Here is a 15,210-nt window from a genome sequence, read left to right on the forward strand (position 1 = left end):
TTTTACGAAAAGTTTCAAACGTCCTATATGCTTCACTGCCAAATCTATTTCTTTGAAATTTCTAGCTTTTTAGCGTTTCGCTATTAAGTCGCCATTTATACATTTTGGTTTTTTACCTCAAGACATTAATTACCTTACTTCCAAATTTTTCGAGTGATGCTAGACCTTAAAATTGTAGAACAATTTAAGGAGAAATTTATGTAATTTATTACGTAGTTTCAGCAACAAATGACTGTAAAAGTCCCATGATAATTTTTTATCAGTATCCTTTTTATTTGTATAATTTATAGTATAACTGTTGAGTATAATAACTTCCACGTCTTCTTATGAAGAAATATTTTATATTCAATCGCCCGATTTTTTTTACACTTAGTCGTTTAATTTTTATACTTTTTCTTTAAGAATATTAATTTACTATTTTTTTTAGGTAAATTATACAATTTTTCTTATTTTTACACAAAACGGGAATAAAAAAAAATACATAAGAAAAGAAATGTATTTTTTTTTATTCTAAGATGAAAGAAATTTATTTTTCCATTGTGAGGAAAAGTTAGTTTTTAAAGAGATTTTTTTTATAACGATAATTATACTCTATTCAGCCTGCTTGTATGTTTTTCATACAATTTTTTTTGCATTTACGCGCAAAATGGGACTTTTACAGATTATTTGAAATGAAATATTTTGTCGTGCCTTTTACAGATATCAAAATATTTTTAGCGCATAAACTTATAACAGATTTATAAAATTGTTTATAAACTATTTCTAAGGTATACTTAGTGGATAAAGTTCAAAGAACTTGCTTCACTTTTTAATAATGTATGACTGTTGACCGATTTTTCAACAATCTTACACCAAATCACCATGTATTTTATAGTAATACCGAATAAAGATTTTATGAGGAAATCAATTTTCGAAATTGACAATTATTTCAAATCTAATAACCTTCCATTTTTTCAAGCAAAAATGTTTATTTTCCGACATGACCATTACAGTTAATATCAAAATAAAGTTTTTTTAATAAATTATGTCTATAACAATGTTTTTATATTTAAGACACTTTTTTTATTTAAACTTTGTCATAATTAATTAATTAAAAGATTTTGTCAATTTTTTCTAATAAAAAAAAATCAAAATTATAATATAATTATCTTGGTTATATGTCAGAAAGTTTTTAAATTAACAATTGGTTGTTAATAAATATTTTTTATTTAATTTAAGGGGGGGGGGAACATCGATATTTTTAACTACATCAAGAAAATAATTTAAATATTCCACAATAGTTATTTTCGTATCAAGGGCGCAAAACAGGTGATTGCGACGATGGCGAAATGAAGGGACCGAGGGGACACAATTTCGCGCCCGAGGCGAAGCCGAGGGAGCGAAATTGTGTCCCGAGGTCCCGAAATTTCGCCAGAGTCGTAATCACCTTTGCGCCCATGATGCTAACATAATTTTTTGTCCTAACTGCATGGAAAGTATGTCATTGAGGGCACGAGCAGTGAATTCTTTTTAATGATTTTTTCGATTTACCTAATCTTGCCCTCGCTTCAATTATTTTTTGCGTCCGAGGTGTGAACAAACTTTCTTGTCCTACCTGGACAAAAAGCATTTCATTTTAGACACAAACTGTATATAAAAAGTTAAAAAAGAGATTTAAAGGAAACAAGCATGGGGCTATATGTTTTTTAAGAATATTTTAAATACATCTTAAATTGAACCAAAATTTTTATTTTGAAAATATTTTAAACAATACTTAAATGTCACACATTGAATGGTATGTTTTGTAGTTTAACAAAATTCATAAACTTTCGTTAAGAAAAAATTAAATTTTATACATATTTGTTGTTTTTTGAAACAAAAACTTAACGAGGCGAGATAAAAAATAATGAAAATATGAGCAAAAGATACAGATGTGTGAATGTCAAATTATTTATTTGTAGATGTTGAATGTGCAGTGCGATATGTTATATGTAATTGATTGATTGTTTGATTCTTGAGAATTATTAATTTGTGATGAATAATGAATGTCATTGGTTTTCCGAACTTTGTTTGATGTGTTTTGCCCTGATGAGCTAGCTGCAGTTGAAATAGAGTCAATATCTGATGCAATTTCGTGGATAATTTTTCGTTTATTTGATTTTTTATTATTTGACTCATTCGATGGAATTTCCTTGATCTGCTTTGAACCACTTGATGAGGCTAAATTCACTGAGGCTTCAATTTGATTTCCAATTTTTCTCTTGTATGTTGTTGATTCTTCAATGTAACCTAGAAATATATTTATTTTTTAGAATATTAGTTCATTTTTATTTATTTATTATTATATAAATTAGTTATTTTTAAACAATTTTTAAATATAGGAAAACAAAGTTTCGTTAAAAGTTATAGGGAGGATTTTAATAAAATGTCAAATACTAGAAAAACAAATTTTAATTTAAATAAAAATGAAATTTTACCTTCCGCTACGGCTGAAGTTTTCCAACCTCCGAGACGTTTAAGAGCGATTATGTCCGCACCAGAATCGGCTAGTAATGTAGCAGATGTCCTTCGAAAGCTATGTCCGGTATATAATTCAGGATTTTCGAGATCTAAATATTTGGCAATTTCACTCGGCATTTTACCGAATTTATTTTTCCCAATAACTTGGGTGGTGCACTTTCCTTTTTGAAAGTTAAGGAAAAATTTATTCGAATTAGCATTTTTTGGTCTTAGAGATTCGTACTTTGACACAATTTCTCGAAATTCTCCTTCCACAGTAAATGATCGTGGTGTTTTGGTTTTTGTATTTGGTATTTTTATTAAAAGCAGATTGCCTTCATGAAGAACATCTTCCATTTTTATTTTTGATAATTCTTCCCTTCTGCAAGCACCACTTATGCCGAAAATTAAAGCAACCTAAAAAATATTTCAATTTTTAATTAGCTTTTATTATATAATTGGTAGTTTTTGTTTTATTTGTTTATTATTAAAGCATTTCTTAATATATTTTATTTATTTATAGAAGGTTATTTATTTTATTTTATATATTTTACAATCATATGCATGCATTTTTAGCAATCATTATTTTTAATTAATATTTTTTTAATGTATTATTGATTTTTAACTTTATAAAATTTAATTAATTAATTTATAATTTTTTTGTTATTGTTATACTTTTTAATATATATTGTACTTATTTATAAATAAATATTTGCATTTTATTTTATAGATTTTAACAATGATATGCATGATTTTTTTGAAATGATTATTTTTAAGTATTTATTTTTATATTATTATATTTATCAATTATTTATTTAACGTGTAACTTTATTTATTAAATTAATAAATTTGTTGATTTGTTGTGCAGTTATGAAATTATTTTTGCACGCATTATTAATTATTATACATATTTTTATTAAACTTTTTTTTATATATAATTATTGATTATATAAATTTTTGTTTTATTTTGTTTCTATCTTATTTTCTTTTTTATAGATATATATATTTTTACTTACTTTTGTAGCCAAAAATATGTCATCCGGAGCTTCGGACAGAAACATGTTAACATTTTCGGGAGATAACGTCTTCGATTTTTTTGATTTGTAACCATCTGAGTTTCTTTTCAGAAAACTTGTAACTTTCATAAAGCTTGCAATGTTAACATTGTCATTGTTTTTTAGAGTAGATTTTAACATGGAGTATGTTGACCATACCGTTGGTGGTTTATACTTTTCAGATAATTCTATCAAATATGCTAACATAACATTTTCTGTAATAGTCGTCACCTTTTTTGATTTGGCCCAGGTCTTGAATGTTGTGTAGACACTGTTATATTTATTCTTTGAAGTTGACGGCAGGAAATCTTTTTGAGCCTCTTTCACAAGTTCGCGAATTTCCGGTGGTGTGTGGAAATTAGTATCTTCATTTTCATCCGAATCATTTGAATTATCCATCATCTTTTTCGAATTTTGACAATTTTCAGCAATGACAAAAAGAAACGTGCTTGATATCGTTAACACTAAGTCGTCTGCTACGCTACGGCGTTGTTTTTCGGAGGGAATAGAACCAGATATTAAGGTCGTTCTCCAATAGAATCCTAAACTCATACGCTGCGATGCGTAACTAACGTATGGTTTTAGCATGGGTAACCATAGCAACCCGACGTTACTGCGTCTGCAAATCAACGCAACGCCGCTTTTTGAATCCTATTGGAGAAAGACCTTTATGAGACAGGGAATCGGAATCATCGTTTGTTGAGCAGGGTTGGACACATAAAATACTTTAGTTAAATTACGTGGCCTTTTACAGTAAAATATCTCGCATTTTTTACTTAAAATGTTTAATACACAATGTATCTTTGAGTAGAGGGGGGTAAAATACGTACTTTACATATTATGTATACGAAACTAGCTATTTTACGTGAAAAAAATAAAGTAACGCAAAATTTTCTTTACTTTATGACCGTTAAAACGAAAGAAGCGGGCGGAAAATAATTTGCGCCCGCTCGGAGGTAGAAGAAGCGGGCGCAAAATATTTTGCGCCCGCTTGGAGGATGGTAAGCGGGCGCAAAATATTTTCCGCCCGCTTCCCCTACCCCTGCGTTGGAATGAGTCACTTTGCGCCCGCTCTAAGTGCCCGAAATGACATACTTTCCGTGCAGGTAGGACAAAAAGTTATTTTTGTAATTTTTGGTGAGGAATTCAATGGTCATAAAATATTTTTACCCTTTTTGACTTTTTATTTTACTTAAAAATTGATAGATTTTGGAATCAATGCGTAATTTTGTAGAAAATATGTTTTTGAATTCCCAAAAAAATTGCAAAATGAAAAATTTATTTTCATAATTTTTAAAGGATTATTTTGAATACAAATTTTTGCTTTTAGGCTGAAAATGCTAAAAATACCATTTTGTTATTCAATTTTTTTTATTTGAAAATTCATTTGTTTATTTTTCTAACTAAATTTCAGACGATAATTTTATCATATTTTTTAAACAGGGCATTCTCCGTAAATTTTTCACTCAAAATTTTTTTTAATAAAACAATTTTTTTCGAATTCTATATGAAAAATAAAGAAATACCGGGTTTTTATTTTTTTTATTTGATAAAAATTACGGTAGTTATGATTTTTTTAAATTTAACGTCTTCAGAAGCAAAAGACTTTTGGAACATTTTTTTTGTTATATGTGACCGCGTCTGAGAAAAGGGACCTTATGCTCAAAAAAAATTTTTAACCTGGTATTAATTGCGTTTTACATATTTTAAAGACCTTAAAATGTAAAAAAGCGTTTAAATCCTTCTAAAAAGTGACTTTTCTCAAAACCGAAGCAATCGATTTTCGATTTTTTTCTTTCATTGCAATCCTGATAAATAAAGGAACTTTTTTAATACTTTGAACAATGATTTCAAAGGTGATTTAAATTAAAATGATACAACTTTTTTCTTTTTTTATTTTGACAGTATATTATACAAAATTTGTAAAGAGAAAATATTTAAAAACAAAATAAATTCCAGTTTTTCATTTTGTTGCTATAATGGCATAATTCCGAGGCGATACTGCAGGATCGAATAGTTGAATAATTTTAGGTTTCAAAGAATCGTTGCTTTGCTTTAAAAATGTCGCCATATCCAAAACGATCGCTGCTTCTACAACAGGTGCTAAATACATTCTCAACATGTGGAAAACTTCTAGTTTCCATTGTTCAGCAACATAAGTCTTGTACATATGTTCCAAACACTCTTTCGATGGAATCTGCAACAAAAATAACAAACTTTTTCAAGTTCACATAAAATTTTCGGACAAATTACAATTTCTATACAGATTGTTTCTCAAAGAGATTTAAAAATTGGTAGAAAAAATTTCCTTCGCTTATAGTTTCAGAGAAATATGCCAACATGTAATATCGACATTCTGTATATAAATTCACTTTAAACCATTAAATTCAAAGCAAATTATCATAAATTTATATGCAGAATGTGCAATTACTTTGAATCAGACCAAGAAGACTAGAGACTTCTTGAATCAGACAAAACAAAAATGCATTTTCAAACAATTGCAGAAACACCTTTACAACTTGGTGTGGGATTTCATGAGAGTGAAAAGGATAGTGCTATCGACTATCTCTTTTGGTCAGTTCGGTACACATGGGAGATAGGATTGCACCCTTATGTTTGTGGCTTTCTAACCTATACATCATACATACAGAGCAACAAGTGCTTAGCCAGTCAGTTTACTATTGTGTATTGTTCTTCTTCTTGGCAGTTATTTCGTTATTTATTGTGAAATGAGGATATGTTATTTGTAAAAACAATAGAGGTTTGTAAAATTCTCATATAATTTGCTTGTTTTCCATTTTTATATTTAGAATTGTTTCATTTTTCATTCAGAATATTCTAGATCATTCATTCGATGTAAGTTTCATATTATTTTAAAATAACTTTTCTTAAATTAAAAACGTGTATTTTCAAACGGGAAATTCAATCAATATATTGATCAGTAGTATATTGTTGTAGAAATATTATTGTCAAGCTGAAATTAATATTTCTTATAAGAAGTAAGCATTAATAATTTCACTAGTTGCATATCAACTTCATTTGTTTGCAGATCAATTTTCATTTTTATTTCATTCGTTCAAAATATTAAAAATGTACAACGATTTTTTTGTCAGGGAAATCAAGAAAATTGAAACTTTTTTCGATTTATTTTCAAAAATTGCGACTTTTTCGACTTTTTTCCAAATATTTAAAAAAATAACACTTTTTTTAGTATAATAAAATGCAACTTATTTCGATTTTTATAGTGCGAAATACACACACAAATCTTTCAAAAATAATTTTTGAATTATTTTTCAAGATAATTAAATTTTTCAAATACATACTATAATAAAAATCTTTTTGAATAATTGAAATTTTGTAAAATTTAATTGAAAATAATACATTTTTTCAAGTATTTTGTTGCATTTTTTGAAAATCAGCTTTTGAAGAATTTTAGTTACTTTAAAAAATAACTCAATTATCAAAAATGTCAAATAAAAATCTTTAAATGTAATCGTTTTATTTAAAATTGTATAAAAAATAATTGATATTCTGCGATAAGATTTTTGTTATTTATGAAAATAATTGATTTCTAGCGAAGAATTTTATTCAAATTTTTTTAAATAATTGAATTTCCAGAAAAAAATGTATTATCTGTGAAAATAATTGAATTCTTAAGAAGAATTGTATTGAAAATACTTGAATTGCATGGGAAAATTTTATTAAAATTGCAATTTTATTAACTAAATGTTGTAAAGAATTTTGTCAAAATGTTTTTAAATAATAGAATTTTTAAAAAAATTTTATTTAAATTTTTCAAAATAATAGAATTTCTTAGAACTATTTTTTCAATTAATTTTCTAAATATATTTGAATTCTTTGGAGAAACTTCATTAAAAAATAATTTAATTGGTTCGAAGAAATTTATAAAAAATTGGTGAGTAATTGAATTCCTGTGAAATTTTTATTAAAAATTTGTTTAAATAAAAGAATTCTTTTGAAAAAATTTATTGAAATAGTAGATATTAAAAATAATTGAAATGAGGAAAATTTTTGAAAATAATTAAAAGTTTGCCAAGAATTTTATTAAATTTTTTGAAAATAATTGAATTTCGGAAAAGAATTTTATTAATTATAAAGATAGTTGAAAATTTGACAAGAATTTAAAAAAATTTTTGAACATAATTGAATTTATGCGAAAAAGGTTTATCACTTTTGAAAATAATTGAATTTCTATAATCAGTTGTTCTTAAAATTTCTATTTAAATTCACTATAAATTGAAATTTTCTAAAATTTCAAATTGAAACCTTTGAACTTCATCTATTTATGAAGATTGTAAACGCAACTCTTTTGAAATTCAATTAATTTTGAAATTATTATTATTGTCAGAAATAGAGAAAATTGAAGGGTTTGTTTTAGAATTTGTAGTAATTTTTTAGTTTATGAGGCAAATAAAAAAAAAACAAAAATTTTCTTATAAATTCTGGAAATTTAATATTTTCCAGTACTTTTAATAAAAATTCCTGACTATTCCCTGATTTCCTGGACCAATTTTATTTATTTATTTATAAGTATTTTCATTTGGAAATTTTTCTCAACATTAACAAATTTAATTTCTCATTTCAGAGCTGAACGAGACTTGGATATATTTGTTCTTGAAAGAATAAAATTTAAAGTTATTCCAATAATGGCAGAGATGATGGAAATAAATGAGTTCAAAATTGATAGCAGTGACGAAGAAGATAGTACTGACGAAGAAGATAGTACTGACGAAGAAGATAGTATTGGCGAAGAAGATAGTATTGGCGAAGAAGATAGTGCTGCCGAAGAAGTTAGTACTGACGAAGAAGACAGTACCGATGAAGAAGATAGTACTGGCGAAGATATGTATTGCGATAACGAAGCACCAAAAAGAGTGAACCTTATGGCTATGTGCGTACCATTAACAGCGCATCCAGATATAAGGGCTCTTGATCTTTTCGTTATGGATTTAAGCATAGCGATAAAACACAATGCTTCCATTGAGTCTATACTAGATAAATTTATATGGTTGACAAAATTTTATCGGAGTATCAATCTCCCCATCACTAAAGATGACTTATGGAACAGACTGGGTATTAATAATAATAACTTAGTTACTTATTTATATTGCCAACTTTGCAAACAAGAGATTGGAAGCAACCGTGTAATAGAAAAAGAGTGCAAATGCGGTAGTTGCGGCCCAAATCTCGACGAATCAAACGTTGCAACTTTTATTCATATACGCACAATTCCTCAGCTACAAGATCTCTTAAAAATTCCGAATATTGCCGAATCTTTAAAATATAGGGACAACAGGTGTAAAGTAAATTCAGATGGCATTGAAGATATTTACGACGGTGAACGGTACAGGCAGCTGAGAAACCCTGGGAATTTCTTGTCGAATCCGAACAACTTTTCTCTGTCTCTATGGACCAAGGGAATTAAATTGACAAAGTCGTCTGTCAAAATGTATCCTGTCATGTTGCAGTTAAACGAGTTGTCGCCTTTCTCTCGAACGCAAAATATGTTCCTTGCCGGACTTTGGATAGCAAAGAAAAATCCAATCATGAACTCTATTCTGCGTCCGATCTGCAACGAGCTGAGGGAGTTGTATTCTAACGGAATTTCTTGGACACCGGATGGAGAAACTGAGATAGTGAGTCGATTTATAACAACAACATTTATAGCAGATTCATTGATGAAGGCGGACGTTTTACGTATGGAAAAGTGTAATGAAACGAATGGATGTCCTTACTGCTTGGTTCAGGGTCAAATGGAGGGAAACTGTTGGGTTTATAAAGCAGGAGAGCACCCGTTACGAACAAGTGACTCAATACGTAAGTGTGGGTTACAACATGTCCTTGAAGGAACACCATTGACAAATGGTGTAAAAGGCGTTTCGATTTTATTTTTATTGCCTTCATTTGATCTCATTGAGAATGTGCCGATAGATTGCGCTCATAATGCATATCTTGGAGTTGCCAGAGAATTGGCTAGACGTTGGTTTACTGATTCAAAAGAGGAGTGGTATATTAGAAATCCTGATTCATTAACAGCAATTGACGCCAAGTTACTTACCTTCACATCTTCCATGAATATTTCAAAAAAGCCTTGCAGAATTCAATTATGCGACACGTGGAAGGCGTCTGAGTGGCGTGACTGGCTACTGTATTTCGCACTTCCATGCATCCAGGAACTTTTGCCTCAGCGTTATTTGTGTCATTTTGAAAAACTCGTTAACGCTATTCGCATTCTTAATTCCACTTCAATCAGCCAAGAGGATTTGACTACTGCTGATGGCCTTATTACTTCTTTTGTTCACGACTACGAAATTCTGTACGGTTTAAAAAACATGGTGTTCGATATTCACCTTCTGAGTCATCTTACAAATTCTGTTCGAAAATGGGGTCCTTTGTGGTCACATTCGGCTTTACCGTTTGAATCGCTTGTTAGAAAAGTCGCGAATTACATTAAAAGTCCCACTCACGTGGCTGATCAAGTATTGTGTAGATTTTTTATGCAGAAATTCGTGATTGTAGCGCCAAAAATATCAACCATAAGTGATAGAGCTCGCGGAGGGATGAATCGTGTTTTGAAAAATTGTAATGTGCACGTGGAAGGGTCGACAGAAGGACATTACTTCATTGGTTCAGGAAAAGGAATGCTTCGTTGCCCTCAGGAAGAAGAAATCCGATTAGTAAGAGCTGCTGGGAAGATTATTAATCACGATAGGAATATACAGCTGTTTAAGAAGGCTTGCATTCATGGTGTGGAGTACAGGATTTTCGAGAATAACGGAAAAAAGTTTTCTAATCACATTGTTTTCTCTTCCAATTTAAAGTTTTTCAAGGTAGAGAAAATTTTGTCCTACAAACATGGTGAGAAGATAGTGGCTGGTATTATTGGTAAATTATTACACAACGACGGAATCGTTGACAGATTGCAACGCCTTGTTGAAACAGAGGAAAAACATTTCATCCCTTATCACGATATTAGGTGTCCAGGATTTATTATTTCGAACGAGGATAGTCTTGCTGCTGTACCACTGACTAATATCTGGGAAAGTTATTAATTAACGTTAAGGCTAATTGTGTTCAACAATAAAGACAATTAAGAAACTATTTTTTATAACAATAAACTTGTGATGTTGTGTATTTCTTAATACATCGAGACAGAAATTGTTCCTTCGCTTGCAGTCCAAGATCTACAGTATTATCTTTTGAAAGAGAAAATTTACTTTATCCCCATATTTTTTATACTTATGTACCACGATTTCTAGTAAACTTTATTTGTGAAAAATTTACGAATGTCAAACTCAAATTTAAAAATGTTAGTTGGTTTAATGAATGTATTTTGAATTGAAGGTAAAACGCAATTCTTTATTTTATGTTGTTTATTCGCAAACTATTCGTAAAAAGAGAAATGAATTCTTGATAGTCAATTATTGCTTTTGGTACGAAAGAATATTTTTCTATAAACTTTATTGTATGTAAGTACATAAATAAATTGTAATTTTTGTAAATACCTGTTTTGAAGAAACACCAACTTTATTTAAAGCCCAATTTGCATAATTAGGAAAATCGCTCGAAGGACCACCACGACCAATTTTCACATCGTCGATTTCTGCAGAATACAAAAAATATTAGATTAAATATAAAGTAATATGTCTTGAAATTTAAAACAGTTTATAAAACAGTTTTTTAAACATACATTTAATTCGATAACGTTAAATATTTTATCAAAACAATTAAAAAAATAAATTTTCTAAATAAAACAATTTCAGGCATCACAGATAGGGTAGGTGGTCACTTTTTCTAATCCTTTGTGTCTAAAAAATCGATTTCTAATGAAATCTGTTTTATAAAAAAAAATTTTTCTGAAAAGTTACGATTTCTAATATTTATTTTCCTGAAATTTGTGAAATTCCATAATTTTAATAAAAGTTAGAAAATTGTTAAAAAGTTAAGATTAGGAAATAAAAACTATTTTGCATATTTTCTGCTTATCAATCACAATTCTGTTCACAAAATTATGAGTTTCTTTTTGAAAAAGAAGAAAAAGTCTCATAAAATTTCTATTTCTTATCACAATTATTTTAAACAAAATTCTGTTCTTTGAAAAAAAGAAATAATAATTTGCCAAAATTATTTCAAAATTATTCCAAAATATTATTTCCAATATTCCAAAATAAAACATTTTTTTAGAAAATTTTAAATATCTTTAGGAAAAAATCCCCTACAATTTTTAAACGAAATCTCAAATATTTTTTTTAAAGAATTAATGCATTTTCATAAATTTTATTTTTTAATCATAAATTAAATATTGTTAGAAAAAAATAAATTTGAAAATTACCTTTCTTAGAAAAAAAATTTTTTTTAGAAAACGACCTTTATAAGAAGAAAGAAAATTAGAAAATCACCTTCATTAGAAAAAGCTTTTTTTAGAAATTCACCTTTATTAAAAAAAAAGTTTTAGAAAATAAAAAATTAGAAATTTTTAGAATTCATTCATTCCATTAAAAAAAAAAAAAAAAAGTCGTAAATCTTTTATAAGGCACGTAAGGTGCCTTCTTATATAAAATCATGATCTTGAGAAATATAAAGATTTTCAATACTATTGTCTACTTTTAAATGTATATTTTTTATGTATTTTAACAAACCTAAAGATCGAAGAAGAACTTGCAAAATTGCTCGATAAAATAATTTTTCACACATAGGTTCAGTTTTACAGCTTATTCTTTCCAGTGATTGTTGAGCAAGCATTCTTGCATTTCTGGAAAAATGCGGTTCGATCGTAAACGAATTCGTAATTAAATGGTAACAACATGGAACAATACACAGGCATTTTATATCTTTTGCATAAATGAAAGATTTACACATAGCGTGAGTTAAATTCCCACAAGTATGTAGGCCAACCAAGATTGCGTTGTTCTTATTATTTCCATCAAGAAAGTTGACATCTATCAAACTGGAATAGTCTGTCATTTCATTAATACTTTCATTTACGTAACAAACCTGCGAAATAAAAATTATTTGCAGATATATCCAAAGAAATATTTTACAAAAAATATTAAGGAACATAACTGTTAATTAGAAATAAAATGACGAAAGGAAATCAATGATCAGAAATTATTCTGACCCTTTTTATGTTTTTATTTTTCTTAAAATTGATAGATTTTAAAATCCATCCGTAATTTTCTAGAAAATGTGTTTTTGTAACTACAAAAAAATTTCCGAATTAAAAAATTGATTTTTACATTTTTTGAAGGAGTTTTTTGAAAACATTGTTTTTAGATTGAAAAAGGTAAATTTGCTTGAAGTCCGTAAAAGTCAGTTTCTTTTTTAAAAAAAGGTCCGTAAAGTCCGTAATTTGATAGAAAAAAGACGAAAAGGTCGTAAATTGTACGATATAATTTGGAGAATTTCACAGAAATTACAAATGATTGCAGAAATTCAATTATTTTTAAAACTAATAAAATTCTTTGCAGAAATTCAATTGCATTAAAAATTTTTTTTAAATTCTCGTAAAAAATTCAATTATGTTTAGAAATAATTAAATTCTTCTCGGAAATTCAATTATTTTCAAAAATTTCAATAAAATTCTTAGCAAAAATTCAATTTTTGTCATGAATTTTTCTCAAATCAATGATTTTCAATATCTACTACTTTAATAAATTTTTCCAAGAAAATTCAATTATTTTTATAAAAATTTGATAAAATTCTACGCAAATTAATCATTAATTAATTTCATAAAATAATAAAAAATTCACAGGAATTCAATTATTTACAAATTTTTTTTATAAATTTCTTCGCAATAATTCAATTATTTTCATAAATAATAAAACTTTTACTGAGATTCAATTATTTTCGTAAATACTAGAATTCTTCTTAGGAAAATGAATTTCATTAAAAATTTTAGAAATTCAATTATTTTCATAAATATAGCGTGAATTTTAAAAAAATAATTGAATTTTGAAATTAATTTTTTTGAAAAAGTTTAATTGAATTTTTTTTTTTATATTATTTGAAGTTTTTATTTTCTAATATTGAAGAATTTACAATTGAAATTTCGTAAAATTGAATATTTTAAACAAACGGATTTGAAAATTGTCAAAGAACTTTCTTGAAAATCATTAAAAATAATTAATTTAAAGAAGAATTTTAGTTAAAAATTGTTGAAAATAATAATTGAATTGAAATGTTAATATCTAAGGCCTGTGTTTATCTTTAAGAAAATTTGTATTCTTTTTTTCAATACAGAATCGAAAAAAAATTATTCTAACCAAATCAAATTTTTGAATGGAAATATTGTGGAGAATGCCCCACATACATTAGCTGTAATAATGAATTTATCAAGAAACTCACTTTGGGAAATGAGAGACCGTATTTTTGATGTATCAAGTCCTTCCGCAATAATGCACTATTGTAATGTGACGTTGATGATTCAATAGCTAATGCAGGAATTCCATAAACTTCGGATAAATACTGAGATAAATATGCTTTACCAGATCCGGCGTCTATGATTAAATCAAAGTCATTTTCCATAAAGTGAGCAATTGCCTTCGAAAACCTGTCAATTTCATGCCACTTTTTGTTCTTCATAAAAAAAGATTCTTGTTTTAACGGGACAGTGTTTCGCTCCCTGTTTTCGGTCTTTGAAATCATCGACGTTAAACTATTAAAATTTATCACTTCAGGACAATTACTTAGTTTTAAGGATTCTGTTAATTTTTTAAAACTATTCAATTCAGAACTCAATTCAGTTTTCCACCAATCAGTCTTCGGATCCTGAGAAGCAATTCCTTCAAGTTCTAATTTCATTGATGATGGGACAAACTTGTCCCAAAGATCTTCCGTTATGAAATCGACCAAATGACAGTCTACAAGATTCTGATATTTCCCGATCAAATCAAGTACATTTGTCAAGTGCTCTTCGTAGGGCATTTTGTCTAAAAATACTGTCACACTTTCAAAAATTGAGCTTATCTTTTTCGAAAGATGTTAAACTACTTTTCGTTATGGAACAAAATTTATTAAAATTTAGTTTTATGCTTTCGAAAGACTTTACAATTTCAGTTGAACTGCTGTTATGGTCGGGAAAATTATCTATACTTGAAAGCAAGTTTTCCTTTTGGAGACCAATTTTTAAAAGTTCTGATTGAGTGTGACTTTTCATTAATTCACCTTTATAAAATCCCAATTGTGCGGCAATTGCACTTGTTTTGTGATAACCAAGATGATAACCTTGCATTAAATTATTTTTTCCTACTTTATATCCTTCTTCATAATTATTTGTTGCTGCTAAATTCTCTGACATTAACAACTCCTCGAAAACATTGTTGACATCTAATTCCTTGGACATTATTGAATTGTCAAAATAAAAGACTTTCGGAGAACCATGTGCGAACGCATGGAAGAGGTTGACAACTAGTTGCTTTATTTAAGTGGAGTCCACAATAGGAGAAGTTGCGCATCGATGTTAGGGAACTGTCCCATTTGACAAAAAATTTCACAAGAGTGAAAAGGATAGAGGTATCGACTATCTTTCTTTTACTCATAAAATTCTGCTTTCGGTTTTAGGTTACGGTCACACGACTTTGGAAAAACCATTCTGGTCTTTCTCTCTCCTATAACAGAGGCATAAGTTTGTCTCACTCTATATTTTCTGTTTTTGGAA

The 15,210-nt window shown here is 28.0% G+C and overlaps 4 protein-coding genes across 4 annotated transcripts; 1 reads left to right on the forward strand and 3 right to left on the reverse strand.

The window, feature by feature from the left end:
- Window positions 1-1,707: 1,707 nt before the first annotated feature.
- Window positions 1,708-4,158, reverse strand: LOC122507462. Its single transcript, XM_043620182.1, has 3 exons — window positions 3,495-4,158; window positions 2,457-2,895; window positions 1,708-2,268 (listed from the first exon to the last, which is right to left on the reverse strand). The coding sequence occupies exons 1-3, from the start codon at window positions 4,119-4,121 to the stop codon at window positions 1,931-1,933; spliced, it is 1,404 nt and encodes a 467-aa protein (XP_043476117.1). The 5' UTR covers window positions 4,122-4,158; the 3' UTR covers window positions 1,708-1,930.
- A 1,235-nt stretch (window positions 4,159-5,393) lies between these two features.
- LOC122507495 (methyltransferase-like protein 25) lies at window positions 5,394-14,477 on the reverse strand. The gene is made up of 4 exons (XM_043620244.1): window positions 13,899-14,477; window positions 12,194-12,548; window positions 11,060-11,157; window positions 5,394-5,730 (listed from the first exon to the last, which is right to left on the reverse strand). Exons 1-4 carry the CDS (start codon window positions 14,475-14,477, stop codon window positions 5,497-5,499), a joined length of 1,266 nt encoding a protein of 421 aa, XP_043476179.1. The 3' UTR covers window positions 5,394-5,496.
- Window positions 6,137-11,056, forward strand: LOC122507494. The gene is made up of 2 exons (XM_043620243.1): window positions 6,137-6,294; window positions 8,140-11,056. Exon 2 carries the CDS (start codon window positions 8,201-8,203, stop codon window positions 10,604-10,606), a length of 2,406 nt encoding a protein of 801 aa, XP_043476178.1. The 5' UTR covers window positions 6,137-6,294; window positions 8,140-8,200; the 3' UTR covers window positions 10,607-11,056.
- Window positions 14,478-14,502: 25 nt separating the features above from the next.
- Window positions 14,503-15,001, reverse strand: LOC122507496. Its single transcript, XM_043620245.1, has one exon. It carries the CDS (start codon window positions 14,893-14,895, stop codon window positions 14,503-14,505), a length of 393 nt encoding a protein of 130 aa, XP_043476180.1. The 5' UTR covers window positions 14,896-15,001.
- Window positions 15,002-15,210: the final 209 nt, after the last annotated feature.

Source organism: Leptopilina heterotoma, unplaced genomic scaffold (assembly GCF_015476425.1).
Source record: "Leptopilina heterotoma isolate Lh14 unplaced genomic scaffold, ASM1547642v1 Lhet_47, whole genome shotgun sequence".
Taxonomy (NCBI): Eukaryota; Metazoa; Arthropoda; class Insecta; order Hymenoptera; family Figitidae; genus Leptopilina; species Leptopilina heterotoma.

What these genes read in the sequence shown, in the direction of transcription:
- LOC122507462 (XM_043620182.1), bottom strand. Translation starts at nt 4,121, where the DNA reads ATGCTAAAACCATACGTTAGTTACGCATCGCAGCGTATGAGTTTAGGA. An exon ending in ACATATTTTTGGCTACAAAA is followed by an intron (nt 2,896 to 3,494) that starts GTAAGTAAAAAT and finishes AATATTTTTTAG; the next exon opens with GTTGCTTTAATTTTCGGCAT. An exon ending in AACTTCAGCCGTAGCGGAAG is followed by an intron (nt 2,269 to 2,456) that starts GTAAAATTTCAT and finishes ATATATTTCTAG; the next exon opens with GTTACATTGAAGAATCAACA.
- LOC122507496 (XM_043620245.1), bottom strand. Translation starts at nt 14,895, where the DNA reads ATGTCCAAGGAATTAGATGTCAACAATGTTTTCGAGGAGTTGTTAATG.
- LOC122507494 (XM_043620243.1), top strand. Translation starts at nt 8,201, where the DNA reads ATGGCAGAGATGATGGAAATAAATGAGTTCAAAATTGATAGCAGTGAC.
- LOC122507495 (XM_043620244.1), bottom strand. Translation starts at nt 14,477, where the DNA reads ATGCCCTACGAAGAGCACTTGACAAATGTACTTGATTTGATCGGGAAA. An exon ending in ACGGTCTCTCATTTCCCAAA is followed by an intron (nt 12,549 to 13,898) that starts GTGAGTTTCTTG and finishes TTTATTTCGCAG; the next exon opens with GTTTGTTACGTAAATGAAAG. An exon ending in AGTTCTTCTTCGATCTTTAG is followed by an intron (nt 11,158 to 12,193) that starts GTTTGTTAAAAT and finishes TGTATTCTGCAG; the next exon opens with AAATCGACGATGTGAAAATT.